Source organism: Pleurodeles waltl, chromosome 10 (assembly GCF_031143425.1).
Source record: "Pleurodeles waltl isolate 20211129_DDA chromosome 10, aPleWal1.hap1.20221129, whole genome shotgun sequence".
Classification (NCBI taxonomy): domain Eukaryota; kingdom Metazoa; phylum Chordata; class Amphibia; order Caudata; family Salamandridae; genus Pleurodeles; species Pleurodeles waltl.
The window spans coordinates 816,355,294-816,382,095 of record NC_090449.1 but is presented as its reverse complement, the minus strand read 5'-3'; the positions used below and the strand labels follow the sequence as shown (position 1 = coordinate 816,382,095).

At 42.8% G+C, this 26,802-nt stretch overlaps 1 protein-coding gene across 2 annotated transcripts in view; it reads right to left on the bottom strand.

Annotated features, from left to right (window-relative positions):
• Positions 1 to 26,802, bottom strand: part of MYRIP (myosin VIIA and Rab interacting protein) — a 1,334,264-nt gene that overhangs the window by 325,141 nt on the left and 982,321 nt on the right. For both annotated transcript variants that reach the window (XM_069211480.1, XM_069211479.1), the window contains exons 9-10: positions 24,441 to 24,618; positions 696 to 1,345 (exon numbers count right to left, since the gene is read on the bottom strand). In XM_069211480.1, the coding sequence (XP_069067581.1) occupies positions 696 to 1,345; positions 24,441 to 24,618 (828 nt within the window). The remainder of the gene's footprint in view (positions 1 to 695; positions 1,346 to 24,440; positions 24,619 to 26,802) is intronic.

Genomic DNA, 26,802 nt, shown 5'->3' with positions numbered 1-26,802 from the left:
TTTAAATGAGCAACAAGTGGGCATTAGCTTTAGATTACAGTTTTTTTTAACTTAATATAAATTAATTTAATTTAACTAGATGCAGAAATCGGATTGGGGTTCGAATTGGGGTTAGTTTAGTATCACTTTTAAAAAAAAAATGTAATTTACTTTAATTTAATCAAAGGTTAAGAATGCCATCATGGAGTGGATAAGGCTAGGTTTTAATTTAACTAAAATAAAAAAATTTAATAGAATTATTATTTTAGCATTGTGGTAATGTTAGGGTAACTTAATTAACTGTAATAAAATTGAAGAAAATATTATTTGTTATTAGAGCTAAAATGAACATTAGATGTAAGTTACAGTTACTTGTTTATTTTAATGTAAATGATTTGAAGGTTAGAGACAGCATTAACATAAGGTAAAGTAAATAAATGAAATTGCATTTAAAACGATTTAAGCCAGCTTTAACTATTAGGGTAATGCTTAGTTTATTTAAATAATTTAAATACCTATACATTAGTGTGGTCAAATCAATGGTTATTCATATTTAAAATATTTCTTGTTGCTATAGTTATAGTTGAGGTAGTAGTTCCATTTGTAGTGGTACCATTAGGTAAGGGACCTTGAGGGCATATCATACAATTGTTCAAACATGCTCCACAGTATCTTCATTTTTTCTATTTTAGCCATGTATAGTATGATTCAAATACCTGATTAATGCTCAGATTCTGTTTGATGGCCTTCACAGGACTGCCTTCTTCACAACTTGCCTCAGAGCCTGTTTTGCCCTTTCTCCACCTTCTTGATCGCTTTTCTGTGTCATAATGGACTTCTTCTGTTCCGCTGCTATCAGAATATTCTAGACTAGTAGCCCGTGGATTAAAGTTTATATCCAGTTTTCCAAAGACATGTTCTCTTTCTATTTGATTTATTGGTGTTTTTCTTTTTGGCCAGAGAAATTTAGCTGATCCTCCTATGTCCTTTGCAGAGTTTACAGATGATGTTTCAGAGTCAGAATAAACAGTCTCTGTGTTGGTGTACAACCCTGATGATGGGGATGTTACAGGACGGTAGTGATCAGTGCCATATGCCCATTCAGTATTGTACTGAGAATCAGTGTAACAAGAATCCTCCGACAAGTGCCTTGGTCTACGTTGCAGTTCATTCAAAGCCATGTCCCAATCAACATCCTCTTCACTGTCTGAGCCCATCTCATCATAAGCAGATGTCACTCTGGATTCCTTCTCCAATGATTTGAACACTTGAGTCTTTGGTTTGGCAAGCATTCGAGGGCGAGGTTGAGGTACATTCTGCAGCGCTACCCAATTCCCATCAGAGCTTTGTAAAACAGGAGATGGGCCTATTTAAAAAGGAGAAGCATAAAAATCGTAATACATTGAAAATATTGCAATAGTGAAATGAAATAGATCATCCACATATTCACACAACATTCACATGAAACAATGAAAAAACTACACATGCACAATGAAAATATAAGCAGGTACATCATAAAGCACTGATAGTTATGCACCTCCAATAAACAGAGAGTGAGTGAGTATACTTTGGTGCCAAATGATTCCAGTAAGGACACAATTGCATAGATAGCTAATTCAATTTGTACAGCAGAAAATAACCATTTAGAGATCAGCAAGATTCCACAAACAGGAGAAAAGTAGACCTTTGAGACTGTATAGAGTGTTTCAAAAAGAGTTTGCAATTGACTAATTATGAGAGAGGTGTCACTGAATTTAGTGAGTATGTTGTGTTGACTAGTGAGTATGAATAAGAATGGAAGGGTGAACAGGATTGCTAGTATTTCTTCTGGGTGCAGTGACACAATAGTAAACATCTTAATACTATTCTTTTGAGAATTAGCATAGGAAAATGTCTTATTTTCAGAATAAACAGATTCTGTAAACATGATGAGGGCTGCTTTTTTAGCCAGATTACTGGTGAGAATCTTCATGGAAGTGAGTGAGCCACAACATTTTACAGGACTGGGGGGGGCTTTGAAAACTCACCCTCCACAGCACAGAGACCGCCAGGGACACACAGTTGACAATAGCAAAGCACAAGGAGGTGCTTAAAACCATCACGCTCTGCCCGAAGCACGGGACGTTTTACAGGACCGGGGAAGGCTTTAAAAACTCGCCCCGCCCAGTACAGACCATAGCCAGGGACACACTGCTGATGATAGCAAAGCTCTAGGAGATGCTTAAAATCATCACGATTTGCATGCAGTCTGGGACGCGCACAGGAAGCGCCTGAGCACGTGCCTGGGTGAAGACCGGGCCAAGAGCAGGCCGTCTGCGCCCATCCGCAGCTGGGTGAGGCTGGGAAAGGCCGTCTCCCTTGGCCGGTCACCAGATTCTCTGGAAGATGGTCTGAGGTCTGATGTTTTGGCACCGGCCAATGTGTAAGTTACAGTGACTTTGATTTAGGCTGAACTAGGGCACTAAACCTTAGTGCCGCTTTAGGATTAATCGTCTGTGGGGTCTTTTTTCTTCCCACAATATTTTTAAATATGGGTAGGCATAATATTACCTCGGCTCCATTCACTTCTAATTCTACAATGGATGGTTTCCTACAAAGAGCAGTGCGTGTCCTTGATATGGAGATTGAACTCATTGAGAAAAGACTGTTGTTGTCTTCATTACCACCATATAATTCAGCTTTAGTTCCGACTCCTGTTTTAGCTTCAGGCTCACCGGAAGCGATGGGTGACCCAGTGGGAGACGCCAACCACATTGCACAGGTTGCACCATTGATAGTTCCACTCCCTCCAGCTGTTAAGCCTGTAAACACCCTAAAGGATTGTGACAGGTCTTCTATGATGCCACAAAAGTGTGGTAGATGCCCAAACTGAACACTAAGACCGCTGTTGTGAAAAGGAAAGGAGCAGAGATTATGACAAGATCCAAAAAGCAGATAGTCACTGTCCATAAGAACACCCTTAGCCCTAGTAAAGAGGAGACCTCAGGGGCTGGCTAGCAGGCCAATGGGGGATTATTGTTTTCACAGGATGCACTCTTCTTGAACATTGGGAAGCTGATTAATGACGCTTTGGACCCGATATTGGCTTGCTTAGTGAAGATTGAGAATCAAATGGATCGATTGGTGATTGTATTAAAATGTGATTATCGGTCTGAGTCGACCGAGATATATGGCCAGGCCACCAATGGTGTGTCTACTGTTGTTCAGGAGGCCCAGAATAATACGGGGCCTTCTTTTCTGATGACATTGCTTCTACGTTGACCCTGCCAGTACTACATTATTCACCACTAGTTTAGTTGATTGGGCCAGGACATGTTTTATTCTGCAGCGTGAGCCCTCAAATCAATTGAGTGCAGCTAAATCTTGTTTGAATAACTCACAGGTTATCCCCCAGGTCAAAGGGGCTCCCATCTGTTTGAATCTGACCCCAGAGTGCACTCCATACACTTTGGAGCTATTTGGTGTTCAGCCCTTTGCTGCTGATCTACCCGTCAATACAAGGAGACTAATGAACGAAGCAGCAAACCAGTGTAAGAAAAATGATAACTGTCACCATACATTGATCGATAATCTCATCGTGGTTCGCAGTTAGTTGGGTGGACCCCACGCTAAAGTCTATTGCAGTGGGGTTGCATTGTGTTCTCATTCAAGAATACTGAATGGGTTCATTTCTTGTTATCTCATCTGAGTTGTATAGACAAAAATCAAAGCTGAATAACGGCCAGACGGTTGTTTTTTTTTTTTATCCACCCCCATTAGAGGTGCCCTGTAAGGAAGTTTATAATAGGCCTCACAAGCACAATGGGCAACTTAGCAGGCAAGACCATTTAGATTCATGTGTTCATCCTAACCGTTACAAAGTTTTATCAGGCCTGTTGGATATTGACTGACTCTTGATCCTGTCAAAGTTTAGGGATTCTGGGGCCATGGTTAAGTCACCAGAGATTTTCTCCAATGTTAGCGACCCTTGTCTTGATCACAGCGAGTCACTTTTAGTAACTGTAGGAAGTTGGCTCTGTATGTGCTATTTCAAAGTAAGGAATAGCATGCACAGAGTCCAAGGGTTCCCCTTAGAGGTAAAATAGTGGTAAAAAGAGATAATACTAATGCTCTATTTTGTGGTAGTGTGGTCGAGCAGTAGGCTTATCCAAGGAGTAGTGTTAAGCATTTGTTGTACATACACATAGACAATAAATGAGGTACACACACTCAGAGACAAATCCAGCCAATAGGTTTTGTTATAGAAAAATATCTTTTCTTAGTTTATTTTAAGAACCACAGGTTCAAATTTCACATGTAATAGCTTGTTTGGAAGGTATTGCAGGTAAGTACTCTAGGAACTTTGAATCATTACATTAGCATGAATACTTTTGTCATAAAACACAATAAGCTGTTTTAAAAGTGGACACAGTGCAATTTTCACAGTTCCTGGGGGAGGTAAGTTATTGTTAGTTTTCACAGGTAAGTAAGTCACTTACAGTTCTCAGTTTTTGGTCCAAGGTAGCCCACCGTTGGGGGTTCAGAGCAACCCCAAAGTTATCACACCAGCAGCTCAGGGCCGGTCAGGTGCAAAGGTCAAAGAGGTGCCCAAAACACATAGGCTATACTGTAATGGAGAGAAGGGGGTGCCCCGGTTCCAGTCTGCCAGCAGGTAAGTACCCGCGTCTTCGGAGGGCAGACCAGGGGGGTTTTGTAGGGCACCGGGGGGGACACAAAGTAGCACAGGAAGTACACCCTCAGCAGCGCGGGGGCGGCCGGGTGCAGTGTGCAAACACGCGTCGGGTTTCCTTCGGGTTTCAATGGGAGACCAAGGGGTCTCTTCAGCGATGCAGGCAGGCAAGGGGGGGGCTCCTCTGGGTAGCCACCACCTGGGCAAGGGAGAGGGCCTCCTGGGGGTCACTCCTGCACAGAAGTTCCGTTTCTTTAGGGGCTGGGGGCTGCGGGTGCAGGGCCTTTTCCAGCCGTCGGGAAATGGAGTTCAGACAGTCGCGGTCAGGGGGAGCCTGGGGATTCCCTCTGCAGGCGTCGCTGTGGGGGCTCAGGGGGGACAACTTTGGTTACTCAAAGTCGTAGAGTCGCCGGAGGGTCCTCCCTGAGTTGGTTGTTCTCCACCAGTCGAGTCGGGGTCGCCGGGTGCAGTGTTGCAAGTCTCACGCTTCTTGCGGGGAATTGCAGGGGTCTTTAAATCTGCTCCTTGTAACAAAGTTGCAGTTCTTTTGGAGCAGTGCCGCTGTCCTCTGGAGTTTCTTGTCTTTTTCGAAGCAGGGCAGTCCTCAGAGGATTCAGAGGTCGCTGGTCCCTTGGAAAGCGTCGCTGGAGCAGGTTCTTTGGAAGGCAGGAGACAGGCCGGTAAGTCTGGGGCCAAGGCAGTTGGTGTCTTCTGGTCTTCCTCTGCAGGGGTCTTTCAGCTCAGCAGTCCTTCTTCTTGTAGTTGCAGGAATCTAAATTCTTAGGTTCAGGGGAGCCCTTAAATACTAAATTTAAGGGCGTGTTTAGGTCTGGGGGGTTAGTAGCCAATGGCTACTAGCCCTGAGGGTGGGTACACCCTCTTTGTGCCTCCTCCCAAGGGGAGGGGGGTCACATTCCTATCCCTATTGGGGGAATCCTCCTTCTACAAGATGGAGGATTTCTAAAAGTCAGAGTCACCTCAGCTCAGGACACCTTAGGGGCTGTCCTGACTGGCCAGTGACTCCTCCTTGTTTTTCTCATTATCTCTCCTGGACTTGCCGCCAAAAGTGGAGTCTGGGTCCAGGGGGCGGGCATCTTCACTAGCTGGAGTGCCCTGGGGCATTGTAACACGAAGCTTGAGCCTTTGAAGCTCACTGCTAGGTGTTACAGTTCCTGCAGGGGGGAGGTGTGAAGCACCTCCACCCAGAGCAGGCTTTTGTTTCTGTCCCCAGAGAGCACAAAGGGCCTCACCACATGGGGTCAGAAACTCATCTCTCAGCGGCAGGCTGGCAGAGACCAGTCAGTCCTGCACTGAACAATTGGGTAAAATTCAGGGGGCATCTCTAAGATGCCCTCTGTGTGCATTTTTTAATAAATCCAACACTGGCATCAGTGTGGGTTTATTATTCTGAGAAGTTTGATACCAAACTTCCCAGTTTTCAGTGTAGCCATTATGGAGCTGTGGAGTTCGTTTTTGACAGACTCTCAGCCCATATGCTCTTATGGCTACCCTGCACTTACAATGTCTAAGGTTTTGCTTAGACACTGTAGGGGCATAGTGCTCATGCACATATGCCCTCACCTGTGGTATAGTGCACCCTGCCTTAGGGCTGTAAGGCCTACTAGAGGGGTGACTTACCTATGCCACAGGCAGTGTGAGGTTGGCATGGCACCCTGAGGGGAGTGCCATGTCGACTTAGTCATTTTCTCCCCACCAGCACACACAAGCTGGCAAGCAGTGTGTCTGTGCTGAGTGAGGGGTCCATAGGGTGGCATAAGACATGCTGCAGCCCTTAGAGACCTTCCCTGGCATCAGGGCCCTTGGTACCAGGGGTACCAGTTACAAGGGACTTATCTGTGTGCCAGGGTTGTGGCAATTGTGGAGACAATGGTACATTTTAGGTGAAAGAACACTGGTGCTGGGGCCTGGTTAGCAGGGTCCCAGCACACTTCTCAGTCAAGTCAGCATCAGTATCAGGCAAAAAGTGGGGGGTAACTGCAACAGGGAGCCATTTCTTTACACAAGCCCCCCCCAGGCCACAGGCCAGGAGACTCAGCTAAAGCTGGGAGAGTCTTCCTAGTCTGTCAGGCGAGGAAGAGTAGAGGAAATAGGCTGGTTTGTTGCAGGGCCTACTCTGCCTTACATCCTCCTGTTCAGGTCATTCCCTCTGGGGAACTGACCCACTTCCACAGTAATAGGACCTAATCTGAACTGCCTCTTGTCTGTGCTTTTTATGTCTTCAGCCCTTCTCTCTATTTTGGGGTTAGAGGTATCCACCTCTGCTAATTTTATTTTAGCCAGGGTCACCCCTAGCTTACCCAAAGAGGTTACCCAGAGCTGGAGTAACCCCACCATGACCAAGAGGGTCAGGGGGCCTAACTTGATATTTGGCATGGGGTCTGACCACCATGCCAAGGATAGTGCAGCCATAAAGGATAACACCCAGCAGAGGCCACTGACAGCTGTCAGTGCCCAGAACCACACCTTTAGCTCTTCACCTACAAGGGAAGGGGCTAAGTTACAGGCTTCTTTGGGTTCAGGGTGCCTGTCTGCTGTATTAGAGTGGGGGGTTACCACATCTTGTAGTAAACACCCTTCTTCCACTCTTTCTTCTGTTAGCTGAGGAGCCACCCACTCAGGTTTAACAGTTGCCTGACTAGCCAGGACTTCTTGTGGGTCAGGTTGGACTTTAACAGGGCCATTTTTGGAGTTCTCCCCTACTGGAGCAGAATCTCCCTGGCTTGCTGGATCCTTGGCTAAAGGTTGTCCACCCTTCCTACTCTGTTTTCTTTTCTTTTTCTTCTGGGGCTTACTTGCATTTACTGCAGGGGTAGCACCTCCAGAATCCTTGGGAGAGGACTGGCCCTGGACCAGTTCTTCTCTTAGGCTCTGATTAACCTCTGGGTAGTCATTTCCAAGGAGACAATCAAGGGGTAGGTCTGTACTGACTACCACCCTTCTCCAGCTAAAAGTTCCACCCACTTCTATGGGCACAAAAGCCACAGGCCTATTAGTGACCCTGTCTGGGCTAACTCTTACTCTGGCCATCTCACCTGGGATGTATTGGTTTGAGAACACCAGCCTGTCATGCACAATAGTGTGACTGGCACAAGTGTCTCTCAGGGCAGTGGCTGGGATTCCATTCACCTGTAGGTGGTGGAAGTGTCTACTTCCCTCTGGAATCTCCAACTCACCTGTTGGGCCCTTTTTCCAGTTGAAGGCTATGAAGACCTCCTCATCTGAGGAGTCATCTCCAATGGCTACACTGGTTACCCCTGGGATTTTGCTAGGGGGTTTGTTTTTGGGACAATAAGTGTCCTTGGTGTGGTGCCCTGTCTGTTTACAGTTATGGCACCATGCCTTAGTGGCATCCCAGCTCTTACCCTGGTACCCACCTTTGTTTTGGGTTGTGTCTCTGGGCCCACCCACCTGGTCTGGCTTTTGGGGGCCTACAGGGGACTCTTTTTCTTTGTTTCTAGTGTCACCCACTTTCTCCTGGGGAGGCTTTGTAACCCCTTTCTTTTGGTCACCCCCAGTGGAAGTTTTGGTTACCCTAGTCTTGACCCAGTGGTCTGCCTTCTTTCCCAATTCTTGGGGAGAAATTGGACCTAGGTCTACCAGATACTGATGCAACTTTTCATTGAAGCAGTTACTTAAAATGTGTTCTTTCATAAACAAATTATAAAGCCCAACATAGTCATACACTTCATTTCCAGTTACCCAACCATCCAGTGTTTTCACTGAGTAGTCAACATAATCAACCCAGGTCTGGCTCGAGGATTTTTGAGCCCCCCTGAATCTAATTCTATACTCCTCAGTGGAGAATCCAAAGCCCTCAATCAGGGTACCCTTCATGAGGTCATAAGATTCTGCATCTTTTTTAGAGAGTGTGAGGAGTCTATCCCTACACTTTCCTGTGAACATTTCCCAAAGGAGAGCACCCCAGTGAGATTTGTTCACTTTTCTGGTTTCACAAGCCCTCTCAAAAGCTGTGAACCATTTGGTGATGTCATCACCATCTTCATATTTTGTTACAATCCCTTTGGGGATTTTCAACATGTCAGGAGAATCTCTGACCCTATTTATGTTGCTGCCACCATTGATGGGTCCTAGGCCCATCTCTTGTCTTTCCCTTTCTATGGCTAGGATCTGTTTTTCCAAAGCCAATCTTTTGGCCATCCTGGCTAACTGGATGTCCTCTTCACTAGAGTTATCCTCAGTGATTTCAGAGAGGCTGGACCCTCCTGCGAGGGAGCCAGCATCTCTGACTATTATTTTTGGAGTCAGGGCTTGAGAAGCCCTGTTCTCCCTAGATAGGACTGGTGGAGGGGATTCTTCCTCCAGTTCACTATCATCCTCCTCTGTGTTATCCACAGAGGGGTTGGCTCTATCATACTCTGCCAACAGCTCCTGGAGCTGTACTTTGGTAGGTCTGGAGCCCATTGTTATTTTTCTTATGTTACAGAGTGACCTTAGCTCTTTCATCTGGAGATGGAGGTAAGGTGTGGTGTCGAGTTCCACCACATTCATCTCTGTACTAGACATTATTCTTCTAAAAGTTGGAATGCTTTTAAGAATCTAAAACTAGTTCTAGAATCTAATTCAAACTTTTACAAACTTTTAAACTCTAAAAGAAATGCTAACAGGGACTAACACAAGGCCCTAGCAGGACTTTAAAGAATTTAGAAAACTTTTCAAATTGCAAAAATCAATTTCTAATGACAATTTTGGAATTTGTCGTGTGATCAGGTATTGGCTGAGTAGTCCAGCAAATGCAAAGTCTTGTATCCCACCGCTGCCACCAATGTAGGAAGTTGGCTCTGTATGTGCTATTTCAAAGTAAGGAATAGCATGCACAGAGTCCAAGGGTTCCCCTTAGAGGTAAAATAGTGGTAAAAAGAGATAATACTAATGCTCTATTTTGTGGTAGTGTGGTCGAGCAGTAGGCTTATCCAAGGAGTAGTGTTAAGCATTTGTTGTACATACACATAGACAATAAATGAGGTACACACACTCAGAGGCAAATCCAGCCAATAGGTTTTGTTATAGAAAAATATATTTTCTTAGTTTATTTTAAGAACCACAGGTTCAAATTTCACATGTAATAGCTTGTTTGGAAGGTATTGCAGGTAAGTACTCTAGGAACTTTGAATCATTACATTAGCATGAATACTTTTGTCATAAAACACAATAAGCTGTTTTAAAAGTGGACACAGTGCAATTTTCACAGTTCCTGGGGGAGGTAAGTTATTGTTAGTTTTCACAGGTAAGTAAGTCACTTACAGTTCTCAGTTTTTGGTCCAAGGTAGCCCACCGTTGGGGGTTCAGAGCAACCCCAAAGTTATCACACCAGCAGCTCAGGGCCGGTCAGGTGCAAAGGTCAAAGAGGTGCCCAAAACACATAGGCTATAATGGAGAGAAGGGGGTGCCCCGGTTCCAGTCTGCCAGCAGGTAAGTACCCGCGTCTTCGGAGGGCAGACCAGGGGGGTTTTGTAGGGCACCGGGGGGGACACAAAGTAGCACAGGAAGTACACCCTCAGCAGCGCGGGGGCGGCCGGGTGCAGTGTGCAAACACGCGTCGGGTTTCCTTCGGGTTTCAATGGGAGACCAAGGGGTCTCTTCAGCGATGCAGGCAGGCAAGGGGGGGGCTCCTCGGGGTAGCCACCACCTGGGCAAGGGAGAGGGCCTCCTGGGGGTCACTCCTGCACAGAAGTTCCGTTTCTTTAGGGGCTGGGGGCTGCGGGTGCAGGGCCTTTTCCAGCCGTCGGGAAATGGAGTTCAGACAGTCGCGGTCAGGGGGAGCCTGGGGATTCCCTCTGCAGGCGTCGCTGTGGGGGCTCAGGGTGGACAACTTTGGTTACTCACAGTCGTAGAGTCGCCGGAGGGTCCTCCCTGAGTTGGTTGTTCTCCACCAGTCGAGTCGGGGTCGCCGGGTGCAGTGTTGCAAGTCTCACGCTTCTTGCGGGGAATTGCAGGGGTCTTTAAATCTGCTCCTTGTAACAAAGTTGCAGTTCTGTTGGAGCAGTGCCGCTGTCCTCTGGAGTTTCTTGTCTTTTTCGAAGCAGGGCAGTCCTCAGAGGATTCAGAGTTCACTGGTCCCTTGGAAAGCGTCGCTGGAGCAGGTTCTTTGGAAGGCAGGAGACAGGCCGGTAAGTCTGGGGCCAAGGCAGTTGGTGTCTTCTGGTCTTCCTCTGCAGGGGTCTTTCAGCTCAGCAGTCCTTCTTCTTGTAGTTGCAGGAATCTAAATTCTTAGGTTCAGGGGAGCCCTTAAATACTAAATTTAAGGGCGTGTTTAGGTCTGGGGGGTTAGTAGCCAATGGCTACTAGCCCTGAGGGTGGGTACACCCTCTTTGTGCCTCCTCCCAAGGGGAGGGGGGTCACATTCATATCCCTATTGGGGGAATACTCCTTCTACAAGATGGAGGATTTCTAAAAGTCAGAGTCACCTCAGCTCAGGACACCTTAGGGGCTGTCCTGACTGGCCAGTGACTCCTCCTTGTTTTTCTCATTATCTCTCCTGGACTTGCCGCCAAAAGTGGGGTCTGGGTCCAGGGGGCGGGCATCTTCACTAGCTGGAGTGCCCTGGGGCATTGTAACACGAAGCTTGAGCCTTTGAAGCTCACTCCTAGGTGTTACAGTTCCGGCAGGGGGGAGGTGTGAAGCACCTCCACCCAGAGTAGGCTTTTGTTTCTGTCCCCAGAGAGCACAAAGGGCCTCACCACATGGGGTCAGAAACTCGTCTCTCAGCGGCAGGCTGGCAGAGACCAGTCAGTCCTGCACTGAACAATTGGGTAAAATACAGGGGGCATCTCTAAGATGCCCTCTGTGTGCATTTTTTAATAAATCCAACACTGGCATCAGTGTGGGTTTATTATTCTGAGAAGTTTGATACCAAACTTCCCAGTTTTCAGTGTAGCCATTATGGAGCTGTGGAGTTTGTTTTTGACAGACTCTCAGCCCATATGCTCTTATGGCTACCCTGCACTTACAATGTCTAAGGTTTTGCTTAGACACTGTAGGGGCATAGTGCTCATGCACATATGTCCTCACCTGTGGTATAGTGCACCCTGCCTTAGGGCTGTAAGGCCTACTAGAGTGGTGACTTACCTATGCCACAGGCAGTGTGAGGTTGGCATGGCACCCTGAGGGGAGTGCCATGTCGACTTAGTCATTTTCTCCCCACCAGCACACACAAGCTGGCAAGCAGTGTGTCTGTGCTGAGTGAGGGGTCCATAGGGTGGCATAAGACATGCTGCAGCCCTTAGAGACCTTCCCTGGCATCAGGGCCCTTGGTACCAGGGGTACCAGTTACAAGGGACTTATCTGTGTGCCAGGGTTGTGGCAATTGTGGAGACAATGGTACATTTTAGGTGAAAGAACACTGGTGCTGGGGCCTGGTTAGCAGGGTCCCAGCACACTTCTCAGTCAAGTCAGCATCAGTATCAGGCAAAAAGTGGGGGGTAACTGCAACAGGGAGCCATTTCTTTACAGTAACTAATTATGGTACGAGTTGTACTGGAAATATCAAGGGTTTGCAGCTTTTATCCTGGAACATGGCAGGGATAAGAGATAAACTCCTTAATGTTAATTATGGCTATATTTGCTGTCAGGAAACATGGGCATCCAATCCTGTATCCTTAAATGGATATATGTCTTACTGCTCACCTACCATCCCATCACTGGCTGAAAGGGGGGTTTAGCAATTTTCCTATCTTGTGCATTAGATAACTTGAAGGTTACAGTGGTGGCTTCACCCCCAATTTTGAAATCTTGTATCTGAAAAAGTCAAGGTATCAAATTTGATTCTAATTCATTTGTATTATAATTATGTTGCTTCCCAAACAGTATAGATTGTTGAGGATGTGGAGAACAAGTTTGCAGCATTTGCGGCAGACAAAAACATGTGTCTATTTCGTTAATTCAAGCAGGTGATTTTAATACTACGAAATGTTGGTTTAGCGAGGAATACATCTGTGGGTTTTCTAATCTACAGGAAAACGTAAGTGGCCACGTTTTACACTCTGCATATGGTGAAGCTATAAATAAATTAGTTTTATCTTATAGTCTGGTCAACACTTCAGACACATTGGATAAAAATGGCGATAGGCCCCGACATTTACAGGAAGAGGTAAGGGTAACACAATTGATGTTGTGCTGATATCCTATAGCCTGGTGCATAACTTGAGACTTTTTAAAGGGCACTATTTAGCTTCTAGTGATCACAATCCTCTCTACATTTGTTTGGCTGTTAATAACTGTGTATGTTCGACAAAGATCACTTGTCTCCCTATTACCCATACAATAAATAAAAGGGCCCGTCTAAAGTGAAATTATGTTAAACTGGACACCTTTTTTAATAATTTAATTAAAAAAATGTCAAATATTTTTTGTTGTTGTCTGTCACTAGACAGATCCCAGGAAGACATTCTCCAGACCTTTATCAAGTTTAGTGGTGAGGTAGCGAGCCAATTAATTTCCAAAAAACAGACAAGTGAGCGCCCAACGAAACCCTGATTTAATTGTGAGTATAACATTGCGCTTAAAGTGCATAAAAAGGCTATTGCTCATATGTCACGTAATTCAGAGGTTATAATCACCTCCTGAAGGGCCTACAAACAAAGCTTATTAAAAAGGAAGCGTGAGCTGACAACCAAGGTGTTAGAGGATTTAGATAAAGCAGCTAAGCTAAAAGATGGTAAACTCTTTTGGGAGACTGTTAACCGTCCATTCTTTACTAATGACTTCTCCTCCGGAATTGAGTGTCACATCAGCATTGGATTGGTCTTTTTTCTGCTATTTTTTATTCCAGATAGGTTTTACCCACTCAATGGGTTGTTCCAGTGTTCTTGTCTATTTTAATTAGGGAGGAATGGTTAGCTGACCTCATTAACCATGCCTCTGTAGCCAATGCGATCCAGAGTGCAGCTAATGGCAGGGACCCAGGCACAGATGGGATACCAATTGATCTGTATATACATAATATTGATTTCTGGGACTCCATATTGACGAATGTCCTAAGGGCGGCTGTTAAAGGCAATTTGAAGGACTCATGGAAAGAGGCCATTATAGTCCCTATTTTTTAAAAAGGAGATCAGAGCTTGCTTCGTGCTACCGCCCAATCTCCGTACTAGATTCCACAGTGAAAATTCTTGGTTTGGTAATTCTAGATAAATTAGAAACTGGGAAGAGGCCTCTGCCTTTTTCTCGCTGCTACAATATGGCTTTAGACCTAGTGTAGGGACAGTAGAGCAGGCTCTAAATCCAACTCTTATTTGGGGGAAGTATGTCAAAGCCAGGAGAGGTGTCCTTCACATGGCATTAACGGACCTCTCCTGTGCTTTTGACCTAGTGGACCAGGCAATTTTATGGGACCTAATGGACTAGGCAGGTGTTGATCATATATTAGTGGATCTGGTGCAACATTTGCATACAGATACAACCACAAAGTTGCGCTATACACTTTCTGGGGAATGTTCAAAACCAAACAGGGTATCTAGAGATGTGAGACAAGGATGTATTCTTGCACCTTTTTTATTTTTATTGGACAGCAATTCCTTAGGTACTTTCTTAGAATCATATAGTTGGGACATTCAATGTGCTGGTGCACAAGCAGTCCTAGGTCTGCTCTATGCAGATGATGCCGTTCTTTTGGCATTAATCGCTAATGGCCTACAAAACTTGTTTGAATGGGTTCCATGACTTTATGTCCAAGTTAAAGCTCAAGGTCAACTTTCAGAAATCATTTGTACTGACGTGTGGTCCCAAAAGCTACAAAAACAAAGGCCTTCCATATAGGGGGGACCCAACTACTGAAAGTACCTTTGTTCTGTTATCTGGGTATCTTTTTTGATGCCCGTGGGTCCTGGGAGAGGCATATCACCCAACGAGCACTTAAATTCGGGGTAGTATCTTGCTGACCGGCTTGGCAGCAAACCCCTTAGGGAATTGATTCAGCTGTATAGAAGCAAACGCCTCTCACTTGGGGTTTATGGTGGTGGTGTGTGGGGCTGTATTTCCCAGGGCAACTGCAAGCTTTTGAGAATAAATGTCTATGCTGTTCGCTAGCATTAACGCAAAGTAGAGCAGGTTTTATTATTCACCTTGAATCAGGAGTAGATTATCTCGAGGACTTTATGAGTATGGCCCCCCTGTTGGTATGGATAAAAATTTGGGCAAACCCAAGGCTGTATTTTTCCACCTAGTTTTAGCAGATTGCTATAAGCTGGGCAACTGGCATGGCATTCCATGGCTGCCATATGTTAAAAGTAACTTTTATGATCTTGGCCTTAACGTACTTTTTGAATTTCTCAATGAGATTCGCCCCCAAATTAATGAATGTGTTAAAAAGTGGTATTTGTCTCATAGTGAGGAAGGCCACATTGTAAGAACCCTTAACATTGTTTCCATGCTGAATTTTAAGCAGCTCGATAATATCTAAGGGGTGAATATGTACCTGTTATGGTTAACTAACTCACAACATAGGTTCTTTATGACAAGGCTGAGGCTTAACATAATTCACCATCTGGTAGCCTTTCCAGTGGCTAGGTCAAAATTAACTGTTCTCGCTGCCCATGTTTCAATCCAATCCACGTTGCATTTTATGCATTTCTGCAAATTGTATTCAGTGTATCAGGCTTGTTTTCTTTGCCCCATTTCTAAACATATGCATTTTACATCATATAAAGATGGTCAGAGATATTTGCAATCTGCAGCTTCACCACAAATTTGTCATGCTGCTGTGAATTTTATTAAGACTGCCTTAAAGTTACGGAAGGCATACGGTACTAGGACCCGAATCTCAAGATCACTTTATTATAAGGTCTGTGACATTCTCTATATCAAATGCACAATGTACCTTGTGTGGAGCTAATTGGAATGCATTGTATTGTGATTTTTTCCTGTCAAGATTGTGTTTTTTAAGGGCTTTGATTAAGTATATATTGGCTTGGCCGCTATATATTAGGACGGCCTTCGCCAATTTGCACAAAAATATTGTTTTGTTTTTTAATTTAAATTTTTACATTGCTTTATCATAATATTTTTTCACTATAATGTTCACACCAAATTTATAACACATCCTATGTTCTTAAGGTTCCTAATTAAGTATATACTGTTTTGATTATGAAATATCTGAAATGGACTATACTATTTGCCAGTTTGCACATTAAGATTGTTATGTTTTTCACCCACATTCAGCTTGTACCTAGCTATTTATAATTAATTTTATAATTATTGATGTATTTCGTTTTTAGTAATTGTTGAATGTAATGTTTTTATTTCTGCACTTTATGGTCTAATTTAGACCGAGTAAAGTTATTTTGACTTACTGACTGAGTGACCCACAACAACAAATGTTCGAGTTTAAACTGCACTCTGAAGGAAGGTAGTTCTAGGTGTACCTGACAGATAATGAAACAGCATAATGCATATAAACACTGTCAGATTTTGTCCCTTTTGAAGGGATTCTTTGGTTTGAGGTTATTTGTATTGCAGTAAGCATATTGTTATGTTATGAACATTTGTCCAATGCTCATACCACCTCGGGTTATCCTGGTGCCTAAGGATGTGGAAGCTACCCTGACTGTGGCCAAATGGAGAAACCAGGTATTTAGTCTCCTGTGAAATTCTAGGAGGTAGCTGGAAGATCTAGTGTGAGGTGGGAGATTGTTTCAGGTTTAAGAAGCTATTTAAGAAAAGACATGACCTCTGGCTCTTTGTATTCAGGGAATGTGGGCAAGCAGGAGGCTAGCAGAGTGGTGGTGTCTGTTAGGGATGTATAAGTTGATGTGGGTGTACTGACATTTTGCAAGATACTTTTAAATTGTATATTTGAACTTGTGGTTTCCAATGCATACATCTACTATGTGAATTGTATTTTTGGTAGAAAAGATGCGTTGTTTGATATTCTAGAGAAAATTGCTCAGTATTTGATTACTGTCTGAGTCCTTGTTAGTGGGGTAGTGTGTAATTTGAAATTGTGTCAAATGCGAAGATGCATTTATTTCTGGGTAACAAACATGAGTGTAAAGTTGTATGAAAAGTTCTGTATTGCATTAACTGGAAGGGAGCAATTATTGTACCTATTTATAAAAAGGGGGATAGGGCCGCTCCTGTGAATTACAGACCAATTAGCCTCCTGGATAATCTCCCAAAAATACTTTGCTATCAGGTTCTGATAAGGGTTAAAGAATGGCTAGTAGAGACTCAAGCCCTCAGTGATCTCCAAGCATGTTTTAGACAGAAAATCAGTACAATCGACCAGATATTCAGGTTTCTCACGATCAAATGGAAGACTGTAGACCTGGATGCAAGGAATCTTTTCATGGCCTTTGTGGATCTCAAATCTGCATTTGATCTGGTCCGGCTCTGCAAATTGTAGGAGGTACTGGACAGAGCCGGCTTCCCAAGTCCCCTATTAAACTTAATTAAAAGTTTATTTACTGAGAGTTTTGCGAAAATTCGATGGGGATTAAATGGGGAGGTAACAAGAGAGATTCCGATTAAAAGAGGGGTGAGGTAGGGGTGCTGGCCCCCACACTTTTTCTAATGTTTATTAACGCATGTATCCCTGAACTGTGATAATGATGCACCAAAAGTAGGTGGGACAAAGATTCAGTGTCTGCTATTTGCGGATGATACTTTGTTACTATCCCAAACTGCCCCCGGCCTTGCCAATTTACTCGTGAAGTTTATGTGCTTTTGCAAGAACCACGGCCTTGAAGTTAATACCCTAAAAACCAAATATATGATTTTTGGTGATAAAAAAATTAAAATAAGGAGGATGATCCTACTGGATGGGGAAGCATTAGAGAGAGTCACTGATGTTGATTATTTGGGAGTCAGACTAGAGGATACGCACAAATGGCAGGCCCATTTATCAAAGGCATACATGAGACTGAAACAGACCTCAGGCGTCTTGAGATTTGCTAACAGATCTCCCAGATTCGCAATCTCATCTGCAATAGAAAAATATAAAGTACAAGCTAGAGGGGGGCTCTGAACGGAGCAGAGCTATGGGGGCATGGCAATCTGAGGGCCTTAGAGCTTGCTGAAAATTCATTCATAAAGGTCTTGCTAAAAATACTTACTAGTTCCCCCACTTTGCCCATTCGGATGGACCTAAATCTAGATTCCATCGCCCACATATCCGCTTTAAGACCAATATTGTATTGGATTAGGATTTGGTCCATGGATATTTTCAGCCCATACAGAACATGGTTGAATGCCCTGCTGAGTACACACATAACAAGAAAAATCCCATGGTGTAATCATGTCGAAAACAGTTTGACCAAACTAGGGTTGGGCTTGTTTTGGACAGACCCCCATTGTCTCCCCAAAAATGCGGCACAAGTTGTTAAGGATGCATATTGGTTAAACTTAAAAATAGGAAAGCTAGCTGAGGTGCCTTCATTCAGTTTGACAGATAGATTTATATCAGTCAAATGTCACTATGAATTTGAAAATTACATGGACTTGATTTTATCCCCCGAGCACGTGCACTTTACATTAGGTTTAGGTTGGGGTCGTTACCACTACGCACTTTTACTTGCAGGTGGTCCCAACAGGATAACCAACAAGATCTATGCCCAATGGGCTGTGGGTCATCTGAATGCAATGCTCATGTGCTACTCCATTGTCCCATATGCTATGCATATGCCAAATAGTGGACTCGATGGATTATACCTCTTTGCAGATCCATAGGCATTAACAACCGGCTCCTAGCTCTCAGGATCTGAAAAATTAATACCTATGGCATTGTGGTATGTGCTTTGGCTAGATTCTTAGATGCAATTTGGCACATAAGAGCGAAACGGTTAGGGGCAGCTTGCAATGCATCAAACTAAAGCAAGTCTGAGTCTGTAGCCAAAAGTGGATACGCTGCTCTCATAGGGAATATTTGATTTTAATTTTAAGCTGCCATATTGTACTTTTTATTCTGTGATCTTTTATAATTTTCGACTGTGTTTTAGAATCTTGCATTTCGTATTTTAATCGCTCATTTTCAAGCATTATCCAGTTGGAGAGTTTAACATTATTGCTCTTTTATATTCTTAATGTATGTATTGTATGATGAGCTTTTATGGTACTTTTATTACCGAAATAAAGCTTAAATAGGTGTGAAAAAAGCATTAACTTTTTTTTACATGTTACTTAACAGCTCATTAATCAGGTAGCACTGATGGCCATATTAAGACTCCAAGGAGAGGTAAGGTTAAGCTGTTACAATACCATTTGTAACTTAGTAGTTGGTGATGGTCCTTATTCAGAAAGAGGCCACATGGACAGGGGAAAATTGTAACATGGGAGGGAAATAAATAAAATCAACAAAGGTTAATAGTTCTTTTATCTCAGCTTCTTAGTTTGAATGCCCACAGCTCTTCCCTCTATGTTCAAACAATCATACAGCTGGGATACAATTTTCGAGTGTTTGTAATGCCTAATTTATGATGTTTCTGGGTGCACAAGGATGATGTAACTGGCACATGGCACTGATTACTAATCTGCAACTGTGAATGATTACCTTACGTGGCCCTATTCCACTTGGAGTAATTTTGTAATGTGGTGGAATGATTACCTCGCTAAATAATTAATGATTCATTTGGCTAAAAGAGAAATGAAAAGAATATTTGATTTTATAGAGCAAACAAGCCTTGTGAATTTGATTAAGGGAGTCAATGTGATAATACAAGAATAATGAAAATGTACTAAACATAAATAAACTGACAATCTAAAAATGGAATGTATTCTTAAATATTTGAGCCATTCTGAAAGGAAGTGGAATAGGGTCTCTGGGGTTGATCATCCACAGTTCCTGTTTACTATCTCAGATGGCGTACAAGGTATGAGTGTTTAGAACATTATTTTTGTGGTATTAGCCTTCGGAAGGAACCTAGTATGTGAAAACTGAAAAGCAACAGTCATCAGGGAAGACATTATTATTCTTGTCCGCACATATATGTTGGTTCAAACAACAAAGAGACATAGTAGATCAGGGCTATAACCTGATAAAAAGTGAAATGCTTGAACCTGATCGTCTCTGTTGTTTGTTAAGTAAACGTTTTATATAAAACTGAAATTGCCTGATTTATGTTGATATAGCTCCAGTAGACTTTAGGAGTGCAAATGCACTCCTTACATTGTCATGTACCTATCCAGCACATATGATATCTAAAAAGATTGGAATACATTTTGCAATACTTGAAAAATCCTAGATGTGATCAAAGTAATTGCCTTTACTTTATATTCCAATGAACAATGTTTGTTTTTTATTCACTTATGCTTTATGCATAATTTTTGCTCCGAGTAGACTTGTTCAGGAGAAAATCTATACAAAGACCTTTGAGACCATATGCCAGCAACAGCTGCATTTGCTCCACAAACCAGGTTCACTATGTGATTTTACTGTATGGAAAATAGATTAGGCAGGTATCTAGTGTAACTTTTCAAGGAGAGGACATACGTCACATACAACTGTCAGGCAGCTTATGGTCATGCGAAATTTCCAAAATTACACTATTACACCAGTTTGAGCAATTAAGAGTAATTTAGGGCTAAAATGCTACCTCAGGAGCACTAAAACAACAAAGAGAGAGCAAGCGGTTGTGGACTATTGCTATAAGAAAAAAATATTTTTGTTCCAGAGTTCAAGTCTATTGCTTGCTTCCTTGAGAACTTTACCTTATGCTGTTCTGGTTTCTAATGGCATGGGTTAGTTTCAGGAGCCTTCACCAAGCCTGGCCTAGCTAGGTCTAACCCAAGCTTTCTGTCTCACCCCAGTAGAGAACAGTGTTGCATCAATATTGTATCCTTTTCCCTTCCTTAGGTTAACCCTTCAGCTCTTTTCTCTCCCATCTGCTCTCTTTTTATCATGGGAAGTGGTCAAGCAGTTAGCTGCCCTGCCTTCCTTCTGTCCCCTGAAAATACCAGACTGTGAACACTAAGAAGCGAGAACTCAAAGCAATCTACATGTATGTATGTATGTATGGAGGTATTTGTAGAGCGCATTCCGGCCCGTGTGCATCGAAGCGCTGACTAAGGGAGGGCAGCAATGTCAGTGAAAGAAATACAGACAATTATCGAGGAAACAGCCAGGTCTTGGCCTGTTTCCTAAAGATCAGATAGTTATGCTCTTTTCTAAGCTCCAATGGAAGAGAATTCCAAGTCCTCGCAGCCGCTATAGTGAAGGCTTTATCCCCCCACTTCACCTTCTTAGTGCGGGGAACCTGGATGAGGTAGGTATTGGCCGACCGCAGCAACCGTATGGATCGGTGCCAATGAAGTTTAGTAGTAAGATACTTGGGCCCAATCCCATGCACGGCTTTATGGGAAATACAGAGAGCCTTAAAGGATATCCGTTGGGCTATGGGAAGCCAATGAAGATTTCTAAGGCTTTCCTTAGCGGAGGCTGTTCAGTATTTAGGGAAAGATGCGGAAGGCATTGTAACACGAAGGGTTAATTAGCTTGAGCAGTGTAGATGAGTGTGATGCCTGTTGAAACCCCCTCCCAAACATCGTGGAAAAGTTCATGATATTATTTTCACGCTTGTTTGTGTAGAAGACTCGGCCTCAACCTTGAGAACGAGAGTACAGGGAGAAGATGGAATGTAAACAAAGGCTGGAGCAGAGCAGAGCAGCCAAGTACTGATAACATTAGCTAGAAAATGCCAGAATGAGATAGAATCCAAGCTTTGAGTTATTTAAGCACTGAACTGTGGGTGAGGGATTTGGAAGCTCGCAGATGGAATTGTGGAAGCTGCCATGGCCCAGCGCTGCCTCCCTGTTTGCTCGTGGTGCTTGAGGGGGAGAGAGGTCCAAGCAGGCGGTAGAGGGCTCCCCAGCATGTCGTGGATTAAGTTAAGTTTCCACACAGGGATAAAACACCTTTGTTTCTCTGCTCTATTATTATGACTGATTATTTATGCCTACACTGTGTTTATAACCTGAAGTATTCAGCTCGTTTTTATTTTTGCTTTCTAAACCTATTAGTGTGAACTGCTGCAATAACTGAAACATGCATGTAGGTGTGCAGTAAATCAAAGCTTATCAGAAGTATTTAGTTTGTTTATATATTGCCTCCTGAACATCGTAGTGAGAGCCTGCTGCAGTAATTGAAACATGCATTTTGGTGTGCAGTAAATCAAAGCTTATCTGAAGTATTCAACTCATTTATATTCTGCTTCCTGAATATCGTAGTGCAATGCATTTTAGTATACAGTTAATCAAAACATATCTGTCAATTAATTCTTTGCCTATATATATATAAATAGATGCTTTTCATTGCTATTGTTATTCTACTATTGTTAATGTGCTAAATGCTTACATTTTACCTGCAATTCTAGTAAAGCTAAATTGTATTTATAATTGGCGTGTGGTCCTTCATTGAGCGTCCTTATTGACTTATACCGAACAGGTGTCAACCAGACACCTGGATAAGACAGCGGCAGATCGTGGCAGATTCAGTATTAGTCTAGCAGCTGTATTCTGTATTAGCTGCAGTTTTTAAAGAGGTTTTTTATCCAGGTTAAGCAAGAGGGCATTACCATAGTCCAGTCTGGACCCGACCAACGCCAAAGTGGCCGTAACTCTCCATTCTTTAGATAGAAAGGGGAAAATTCTGGCTTCTGGCATTGCTTATTTGTCTCTGTTGTTACGTCTCTATTGTGTTTTCTGCTTAATGAAACTGATCTTCCTTTGTAATCTTCTCAGTATATTGTGTCACAATTTATTATTCCTCTATTTCTTCATCATGACTCTGTCCAGGAAAATTAGGGTTGTCTGATTTTCGTATTTGGGCACATCTGCGTTTCAATCATTAATTAACTTATTTATTATGGCCCACGGCTGAGGACCTATTTCGGGGTCTCTGTGTCTCCATTTCAATGGAGAAAAACATGAACACCACCTTTAAGATTCACTGTTTCTAATATTCAATTCTCCAAGAGGTGCTAGATTGCTGATTTGATTATTTTTCCCTGATCTTACCTGTGCAGCTTCTGCGCTGCCTTTTATTTGGTGTATTACTTCTGAAAGTCTTTTTTAGGCTATTTAGCATTTCTCCTAGATCATCCTTAAGGTTTCCTACTGTTTTCCCCTCTTTTCAAGTTTTTTTTCTTCTAAAAATATGTTCTCAGCAGATTAACATCCATGGCAATGGGGTCTTTCTTCACTTCTAGGGCTGATTTGAGTAACAGTATAGTCCTGAAGTACAACCAACTTAGATGGCATCACAGAATTGCCTTCTGGTTAGTGATCCTTCTTTCTCTTATGGCAGCTTACCAACACCTGCGACTTCAGTGTATTGGTTAACTCCGTGGTTCTGTGTCAACATTGCCACTTTGTCTTTCCTTAATGTTCTATTTGCTGGTTTCATCTTTATGTGGTTGTTGCAGTATTAATGCTGTGGCCTCTCAGTTTTATTACTGCCAGTTTGTCTTTCCTAGGATTCCCATGTCTTGTTATCTGACTACTGCCACAGCTCACCAACTCCACACAGCAATTATCCTTTATGGGTTGCCCCCCTCACTCCCCTAGTATTGCTCCCATCATCTATCTCATACTAGTTTGGCTTGGAATCACCACAGGGGGGAACCAATGTCCTACTTTAGTCCAGGCTATGTCATCGCCCCGCACCCACCTATAATAACCTCTCCAACCTTCTCTCTTTTTGTGTTTTATCTTTCTAAGCCAATAGTCCAAACATTTTCTCAGGGTAGACACCGGAAGCTTGCCAAATATTTGTAATGAATTTGAGGCAGGGTTTGGCACCAAGCGCTACATGGCACCCCACTATTGGGTCCTTGTTCCTTCTCTATTCCTAATCCACAATTTCCCTCTCCTAAGGGTGCCATCTTCAAGCTGTTTTCTGTGCCATCAGGCCACACTTGCTTCTCTCCTTGCACATCCAGGGTGTCCCTGTTCCATCAGAGGGCCTGCCAGTTGGTGGGTACTTTGGTTTATTATCTCTGACTGCTGGTGAGAGCCCAATATTATTATTTATTTTTAAAAAAAGAAAAACAAAAATTTTAGCTGTCCTTGGATAGGAGGACTATCTGATTTAGCAATCAGTTGTGAACTGGGCAAAATCTGTCAAAAGTACCTGCTTTGCCTCAACTAACTGTTACTTCAGGAGGCCTCAGTAGCTGCCCAATTTTCCACAAAATGTACTCTTTGTTGCCCTATTCTTATCCCTAGCCTCAAACACCTTGATGCTTTTTTTTCCTGGGGCAGTTTATGATATGGTAAGTGATTAAAAACTGACTATGTTATTCCCCCAAAGACTAAAGGTCTCATCAACACAAGTATAGGTTTAATATGTATGGATTGTTTTATGTACAGCACAAACACATCTGGGGAGTAGTGGAGCACTGTTCATAGCAATAAAGGAACTCTGAAACTGTGTTGGGACAGATAATCCTGCATTTACAGACCATATACAATAGTAAACAGGAAGAGGGTTCTGCTGCTGCACCAGTGGCCAGAGGAAGAGGGATGGTCTTTTCTATGTCATGTGTTAATTAAAAGTAGAGTAACTTTTTTTAAACAGGGTTCAACATACTTGTTGAAACGTTCAGACATTTTTGTTGAATATGGAAATAAGCAAAAGATAACAGGTCCATCTGACTTTAAATGACAGAAATAACAATTTCATTTGTGTCGGTGTATATGAGAGTATTAGAATTCATAGTAGACCACACACTACTGGTTGGTGTGTATTGCAGAAAAAAAAGCTTACTTTATTGGTATTTAATAGTTTACGTTAAGCTGGCTTAATGTTAACTATAATTGTACTTACTTGAGCCCTCCAGTCGGTCCACACTCTTCCAGCTGGGCAATGAGGGTGGTCTGGGATCCTTTTGACCTCTCATATGACCTTTCTGTTGTTTCCACATCATCTCGGGTATTGTAGTCTTTATATCCAGGTCTTTGCTTGGAGTATCATCGCTAGTTAGTGACAGTGCAGAATGGGACCTCTGTGTGAATACAGCACAAGTGGGTTAACTATCTGAACCTCTTGACATGAAGACAGTAGATATGTATATTCTTGTTATGACATCTAGATCTTATTCAGTCACTCAATATCCCACCTGCCAGGACAGAATATTTACTTATTGACAAGTACATATGCTTACTGGTATCAAATATAGGAATGTGTTGCTGGTTCATTCAACTGATGCATAATTGCACTTGTTCTTCTTTAGATGCAGTTATTCTAAGAGTGTACCCATGAGTTCAGTGGTCAGGAAATCAGTTGTGTGATGTTTGTGCAATGGCGAGTATTAACATGTTTCCAAAGTCTTTGTCTGAAAGTCCAATGACGCCACGGCTAATGCCTGAAGGTGGTGGGGAGGGCTGGTTCGGGAAAATGGAACATGCAAGTTTATGATGCAGTAGAAAATGTAAGTGTGGATGATTTTGGGTGGGAGGATAATGTTAATAATAGTGCCACAACACTTCTTTCAACTGACAAAAGTTCGATGGATAATAATTGTGGGGTCACTGCAGAGTTTGTGGGGGGTTAACTGAACACGTGATATAAAATGTTGTAATTGGTTTTTGGTGATGTGAAAGACCAATGATTGTTTCTTTACAGTGGCTTGGATGCTGGCTGTGAGGATATGTTTCTTGTCCCTGGTAGGTTGCATGAGACGGTTTCAGGGCTATAAGAGTTTGGTTAAAAAAGGGTAGGCAACAGACAGTCTCAAATAGGTATCATTGAATCTTTAGTTTGATGAAACCTGCTTACCACCAGTTGAGGATGGGTATTCAAGTAAGGATAGCCCAAGTGGAAAGAAAACTTCAGGCTTCATGACTGTGAAGGAACATAACATGTAAAGTATGACTGGTGAGTGTTTTATGTGAAGGAGCAGGAAGCCACCGAAGCGTGCCAAAATATATTGTAGAGCCCACAGGCCTACAAATCTGCATAGTAGTCTTGAAGGGCATAACTAGGTGTCTGGCACAGATTCCCGTTTAGATGCAGGGCACTTTTCTTTGGCACCTAATGGTAACACATCAGAAATTCTGTTGCTTGACTGCCACCAGGACCTGGGGCTTCCTTTCAACCGGTCACAGCATTCTTGGAGAGACCATGGCTTCATTGTTGTGCCAATAAGTGTAGCGTTCTTGATAACTGTATTTAGTTTGAGGCACAGGCGATAGCCATGGTCAAAGTTGAATATGTCCACAAGTGCTCTATCTACTCATACTAAGACACAAAACACCCTGGTACAGCAACAGTGATGTTTTACATCCAATGCTACAGTTAGGTGTATCTAAAAACTCATGCTAAATTAATGGCTAGGCTACAGACAACGAATAAGAAAGACATTAGACTAAAACTGGGCGTGAATACATTTTAACTAGTAGCCTCAACACATCAAGTATGTGCTTGAGTGTTGATTTGGGAACAGTGGTTCGCTTCTCACAAAACTATCTGCTCTCCAAAGTGCAAGTTAGGGGCACTAAAAACTGCACTTATGAAGGTAAAATCTTGTGTGTGATTGAATTAACCAGGAATAGTGGGATTTTGCCCTTGTAAATAGGATTTGCTCACACAGAAATTATGGATTTTGATGAATATCTGTGTAAGTAAATCTCCTCTTGGAGAAATGTTTCTGGGTTTACGTAGGCAGGCTCATCTGTGGATCCAACAGAAGTTGTGGGTACTCACAAAACCTTTGCTAGTAGTATCCTACTACTGCTGCTATTCACTATGCCTAAATGGCTACACATGTGAATGTTCCATGCAATCTTTTGAGTAACATATACCCAGGTGTACTTCTGGAATTCCTCGTGAATTCCATTAAAGTCAAATATTTTCAACTTTTCAAGCATTGTGTAATTTCATGCAATTGATTTAAAATGTACACCTGTGATTTGGTTAAAACTGAAAAATCAGATTAAAAGAACAATTGTTTAGAAAACATCTAGGTTCCTAAGGTCCATGAAGGCTATCTGGCTATATTGAAAATGCTTCTTCATGGATTAGTGAGTTTTGCTTCAGGCTGTGTGAGGTCTGAATGAGCAAATATGAGCATGACTCAATTACTGGATGAAGTAGTAAGTGGATGGGTGGACAAATCTGTAAATATGTGCATGTATAAATTTATGGATGAACGAGTATATACATAGATGAATTAATAAGTAACTGAGTT